Source organism: Olea europaea, unplaced genomic scaffold (genome assembly GCF_002742605.1).
Source record: "Olea europaea var. sylvestris unplaced genomic scaffold, O_europaea_v1 scaffold2444, whole genome shotgun sequence".
NCBI classification, from domain to species: Eukaryota; Viridiplantae; Streptophyta; class Magnoliopsida; order Lamiales; family Oleaceae; genus Olea; species Olea europaea.
In genome coordinates this window covers 89,595-95,959 of record NW_019242635.1, presented here as the reverse complement: position 1 = coordinate 95,959, position 6,365 = coordinate 89,595, and the positions used below count along the sequence as shown (strand labels likewise).

The 6,365-nt window shown below is 35.1% G+C and overlaps 1 protein-coding gene across 4 annotated transcripts; it reads right to left on the bottom strand.

Moving 5' to 3' along the window:
- LOC111382187 (putative late blight resistance protein homolog R1B-17) lies at positions 1–6,118 on the bottom strand. Of its 4 annotated transcripts, XR_002700470.1 has the most exons (5): positions 3,776–6,118; positions 2,652–3,599; positions 1,369–1,441; positions 290–357; positions 7–189 (listed from the first exon to the last, which is right to left on the bottom strand). XR_002700470.1 is itself a non-coding variant. In XM_023006092.1 (4 exons), the coding sequence occupies exons 1-4, from the start codon at positions 5,656–5,658 to the stop codon at positions 136–138; spliced, it is 2,958 nt and encodes a 985-aa protein (XP_022861860.1). In that variant the 5' UTR covers positions 5,659–6,117; the 3' UTR covers positions 7–135. The 4 variants fall into 4 exon arrangements, 1 of the variants encoding a protein (XP_022861860.1); XM_023006092.1 differs by lacking the exon at positions 290–357 and having other exon boundaries at positions 3,776–6,117; XR_002700471.1 differs by lacking the exons at positions 290–357; positions 2,652–3,599; positions 3,776–6,118 and adding an exon at positions 1,550–1,856 and having other exon boundaries at positions 1–189.
- Positions 6,119–6,365: the final 247 nt, after the last annotated feature.

Sequence of the window (6,365 nt, the reverse complement as noted above, 5' to 3'; positions counted from 1 at the left end):
GACATTCCATCTGATTCACGACACACAAATACAAAGCATTGCAATAATTGTCTTGAGTTTCACTTATAAATAAAGCATTTCTTTACATTCTGTCTTCTCTCTGCCATGGGGCACAAGTGATGACTTCGTCGACCCTTAAATAATTGTCTTGAATGACTCGGATATCCCCAGCTCTGCCATACTGCCACCCTACACAAAATAGCAACCATCAAAATAGCCATGGTGGAAATCACAAGCAAGAACTGTGACCGTAAAACATGCAATGCATAAGCCATATCTAAAATTTTACTGTGTTCATTCTCGTCCGACCATGACATTGGTTCCTCATTCCTAACTTTGTGATCACCCATGTTGAAGCTATATTCATATACATCAAATTATCATCAAATATGTAAGACCTTACGAAGGTGATTTGAGGACATATTAATGTATTTAATTATAGTCACATACAACCAATTGCTCAAAAGCATACCTAACACATGTACCCATAATTATAAGAATCAACATGTATACACACAAAAGCATCAACAACAAATGATCCAACAAATCATAGAATACGGACAAAATCATCGTTTACGAATTAGATTTACCTAATTGAAACAGGGAGATCTATAGCTTACACCAAAATCATCAACAACAAACGATCCAACAAATCATAGTATATTGAACATGTCATTTTTTTTTTTTGGGTACAATTTTACAAGACTCTCAGTACATATTTAATACAAAATATTATTATATGCGACTAAATTAATCAGTAAAGTTTAAATTCAATTTACTTTTAAATATTATTACAATCCTTCAATGGTGGCAGCCATGAAATATTAGATTTGATGGCTGTGGACAGACGCCAGTGGTTATATCCCAAGTCCAACCACACAACCAGAGAGAAAAATTGAGAAGAGGATTATTTACCCAAAACAAATTATTTCTTACGACTAAAAATCAAAGAAAAAGGATTTTAAAAAAACCCAGTAGTTATTCAGATTGTTATCTAATTAAAAATCGCAAATTCATAAATAAATGGATTATATGCCCATCATTTCCTAACAATGTTTTCGTTGAAACTAAATACTGAATTAAAAAAAATGGAATTCAGGCACAGAAGATATATGGATTATATGGCCATGCCCCATAACTACCTTTCCATATCTTCAATGGAATTCATGAATAAAAACAATGGAATTCACTTCTCAATGGATTATATGCCCATAACTACCTTTGCAATCTCAGTCCATCTGTTTCCATATATGTTCTGCTCTTCAAAATCTCATAAAAAAATGCACAGGATACGTATTTTGAAGCACTCACTATTTCAAATAGCAAATTTCAACATTTAATCGAAAAAGAAAAGGGCAATTAAGAAACCTGTAGTTGTGATTGGTAGAGAGGATTGGAGGCCCAATTTCTGGTAGAGAATTCAAAATCCTTTCCTGTCATTCTAAAACATATACACAACATAAATATACATGTATTTACAGATTCAGTGCAGAAAAAATTACAGATGAAAAATGGAAGAAATGCAGACGAAAATCTAAGAAATTTTTACAGGAATTTCCACTTCTTCACGCAATTTCCCAGCCAATTTGAGGAGCCGAACCGAGGAGAATAGGAAATCGTGGGAGTAGAAGAATTGAGTGAGGCAGGCAGAGGCGCAGAGCAAACCCTAGAGAAGGAGAGGCGAAAACTTACGGGGGAGAGAGAGAGAGACGACAGTGAGACTGCGACAGAGAGGTAAGGGTTGGTTTTTCATTTGAGCGTGTTTTGTACTTGAAACGATCAAAACTAACCTTTTGAGTTTTCACTACAATTTTTTTTTTTTAAAGTTCATTTTAAAAAATCGAAAAGAGAACGTATTTTCACCATTTTGAAAAATTGAAAACAGAAAATGACTCGAAAATGACAAAAAGAACATACCCTAAAGTTAGACACCAATCTCATTTACGTTTGGAAGTTTGTTTTAGACGTTGTGAAATATTTGAGTTAGATAATTCAAAATACCTAAAGAGATGACTTCTCTTTTTTCCCTTTTCTTTTTATCGCGACTTGCAACAAATGATGGACAAATAAAGATTATTAAAATGCAAGACAACTCTATTTGAATAACTCGAAAAAATAGTTCTTATGATCTCTCCCATTACTAAGACATGGAATCAATCAAAATTTGGAGGCAAATAAATGTTAAGGCAATGGCTAGAAATTCACATACCAACCAGCATTATAAAATCACACAGTTGGGCCAGAAAGCAATGGACTGGACTAGGTTTCTAAAGTATATTACTTGGAGTCAAACCTATTCTAAATGAATCGGACCAATTTGTATTGCCCAGTTTGATTAAATAATACATTCGAAATAATGCAGTAGAGAACTACATGAAAAGAAAATAAATAATAGTAAACCACAAGGCAAAAGATTTGAGGCTCATCTGATCACTCGTCAAATTAATCATAAAATAATACAATTTTGCAATTAGGCCACTATTTAATTTTAAGTAGTTGTAACTTCACGTTCGCTGCAAAGAAAAGAATATGGAACTAGCAAAAAGAAAAATGTTAATCAAATAAATAATAATAAAAATATATTTTTTTTCCAACAGAAAAAGTATGAGATGAGCTTTGATTTATACCAGTAGAACAGAGACTCTCTTTACCTTTCATTACTGATGGTCACTTCAAACTCTTCGTTACCATAATCCTGTTGTTCTTCACGAATTTTCAAAGCTGAACTTCCGACATTTTCACCACAATAATCTACCTCGATCTTCTGTAGTGTTAGAATATTGCTAAACTCGGGAGGAATTTTGTCCAAGTTTTTACAAAAATACAACACCAGTCGTTCAAGTACAGGGAAATGATCGTGTGAGGAATTCCACTCTTCAAGATCCAGGTTACATAATCTAAGGAACTTGAGTTTTTGGAACTCATCATCCTTTGTGCTCCAAATTTCTCCTTCATATGATCTTGAACCTAATTTCAAAATCTCGAGGTTGGGAAGTGTCCCAATTAATGACATCTTTTCCCATGGCAAAAAGAGCGAACTAAGACTAAGTTTTTTGATATTCTTGGGGAAGTTAACCCCTGAGTAATCAATTTTGAATTCATGTCCTATAAATGTGAGTGATTGAAGCTGAGAAGGAAAGTTGAAATTGGGAACGAAATTGTTTGAAGATTTGCATTTAAGGGCAAGAAGATTTGGAGAACACCTCAAGATTTCTTCATGTTTCGAATTGCCAATGCGAACGTGAAAAAGGGTTTGTAGGCTATTTATTTGGGAGCAATCACAATTCTTACTGAACTTTGCATGTGTCTCAAAGGTTCCGACATCTAGATGTCTCAACTTAGGCATACTGAGAAGGTATGCTGGTATTCTTTTAACTCCCACACGAAGAACTTCTAGGTTCTGAAGTCTGCTTATTGTTGAATCTAATGATGGAATAGCCAAGTACCTCAAGTCAGGCATAATTTTGATCCCTAGTAGAATACTTGAATAATATCTTTGATCAAAGATCCTTACTTTTTCAGAATTGTAAAGAATGGATAAGGCAGGTGAGACCCGATCCATACACAAGCGATGGCGAAGCTTAGATATCAAAAATTGGCTAAAGAAGTAAAATAATAAGAATATGGAGCATTATCGTCAGTTCAACCACATCAACCAGCATCAGCAACAGCAACAGCAACATCATCATTGACATAATTATCTCAAATTAATAGGGCTAAATTGGAAAAGAAAAGTAAAATGAGAAGAAATTAGAAAGAGAGTGAGTTAACTTACTGTTGAAACAAAAATGTTTCATCTTCTACCGCCATTTTTCTGCACATGTCGAGCACTAGATCGTGAAGAGTACATGCGTTTACTCCATTGTTAGACCTTCTTGTGGCAACTTGCAGCAGGCTCCTGTCAATTAGTTCTACTAGATATTCCTCAGCAATATCTTCTAAGCTCTTGTGCTCTTTTTTTTCTATGAAACCTTCAGCTATCCAGAATAATAATAGCTTCTTAACCCAAATTTCCTCGTCTTCCTGGAATGCACTAAGATAGAGGAAACATGGTTTCAGGTGATTTGGTAAATGCATGTAACTAAGTTTCAATGTGGGAAGATAGTCGTCGGCTTTTTGGGAAATGTAAGAACTTAAACTTTTTGCAACATCTTGCCATAAGCTTTCTTTCTTCTCCATATTTGAAAGAACTCCAGCTATCGTGACAACCGAAAGAGGAAGTCCATGACAATTTGTTGCAATTTGCTTTCCAATATCTTGCAGTTCTTGAGGGCAACGGTCACTCTTGAACAGATTCTGCTCTAATAAATTCCAACTTTCACCTGGTGACATGAGAGGAGGTTCAAGAATAACTTGTGAAATTTCCAATGCCACATTTTTCTGCCGACTGGTGAACAATACTCTGCTTCCATTTTTGTCCTCAGGAAATAACCTTTTCAAATCATCCCACGCTTCTTTATCCCACAGATCGTCTATAACAATGAGGTATCTTCTCCCCTTTAAATTTTTGTAAAGAAGTTCGGCCAATTCTTCGTCTTCCTTTTTCGAAAGTTCTTCTCTGTTAAGGTTAGTTCCAGAGCTCAAAATGTCAATCAACAGCTTTCTCTTTTTGTAAGTTTGAGAAACAACACACCAAGAAAGCATATCAAAATAGTTCCGAACGTTGGAATCATTGTACACTTTCTTTGCTAAAGATGTCTTGCCAAGACCACCCATTCCAACGATGGAAATAATCTGGCGGTAGCTTGGTCCTCCAAGAATCTTACTTGCAATTTGTGTTGTCACGTCCTCGAAGCCCACAATCATCTCTTCTGCCATAGGAATGTTTTTATGTTGGGATGATGATACTTCACTTTGACTTTCTGCAATTTGTAGGCTTCCATTTCCGCAAGTCAGCTTCATTGAGACTTCAATGTAGTGATTTTTTATCTCCTTTTGCACAGACGCAATCCTTTTTAACAGAAGAAAAATTGGCTCATCCATTTCGGTAGTGGTAACATGGTCTGTGGTGAAAAACAACTTATGCAAGAAAACCCCTACTGTGTCGTATACATGTCCAATTTCTGTGATTGTATTCCCTTCAAACATCTGCTCGATCTGTTGCTGTTCCATTTCGGATGTATATTGCATTGTATCAACAAAAAAAGTTAGCAGAAATTTCAGCTCCTTCCAAAGAACTTTGACTTGATTACTCACAAGAACACTGGAATATGTTTCGCAATTAAGCAATTCTCCAATAGTTTCATAAAGAAAGTTGATAAAGCTTTCCCGAAGCACATAATGTGGATCGCCATAACCATTACATTCAAATTCCAGCGTGTTTTGAAGAGTGAAAAGCTTCTTAATGTATGGCATGAAAGAGAGAATGATTTCTAAAAAGTTTTTGTAATGTTCGGTCTCTCCATATAAGATGCAGTTGGAGGCTGCATCATCAAGACACTTCAGCAGATCAATAAATCTCGGGCTGAAGTCATTCCCTTCGGGTATTATCAAATCCTCGTGCAGTTCTTTTGCATATTTGAGAAAAGCTAAAAAGTGTGGCCCTAACCATTGAAAGTTAACAAGTTTTTCTCCTCCATCAAGCTTTAAATCTTGCAGATGGGAAAGGAGATCTGGGCTTGTGACTAGAAGTGACAGATTTTCGTAAGAGAAACCCATCAAGTATTGTTGGTTTGGACAAAATGCTGATCAGATAGAGAGTTTATTGAGAGGGAATGTGTATCAGATGTGTCTCTTAGTTGTAATCAAAATATTGTTGGTTTCAGAGAGAGAGTAAGATTGATGAGAATTAGTCATAACAACATCTCTACTTATAGGGAAGGTTGGTTGAACGTAGACCTTAGCTTAATCAAATTAATGGAATCATCAGAAAAGTGGTGTACATATCAAATGATTTTGTTTTGCTCTCAAAGGCCCACTAGGGAATAACTCAACCAAATATGCTTGTATTCAATTTCCAGTTCCCACCATAAATCCTGGCTCTATTTGATAGGCAAGAATTTCCATGGACAATGGAAATTAATTTGCATCTTCCACATTTGAGTGTTTGATGGGCAAGAATTTTCATGGAATTCATTTTCCATGCTACCCTCCAACGCGCCTATTTTCCTCGAAATCAAGGAATTGGTTTTCCCACCTATATGGTGGGAAAGTGAATTCTAGGTGCTCTCTTTTTTTTTTTTTTTTTTTTTTTTTTTTTTTTTTTTTTTTTTTTTTGCATTGTAAATAAATTCTAGGACCAATTGTAAAAGAGAATATCCCTTAAATTGACAGTTTTCATATAAAACAAAATAAAATGAACACTAAAACATGGATGATTTTTGGATTTTTTTTCCTTTTTTTTGGTAATGGAAATAAATTCTATC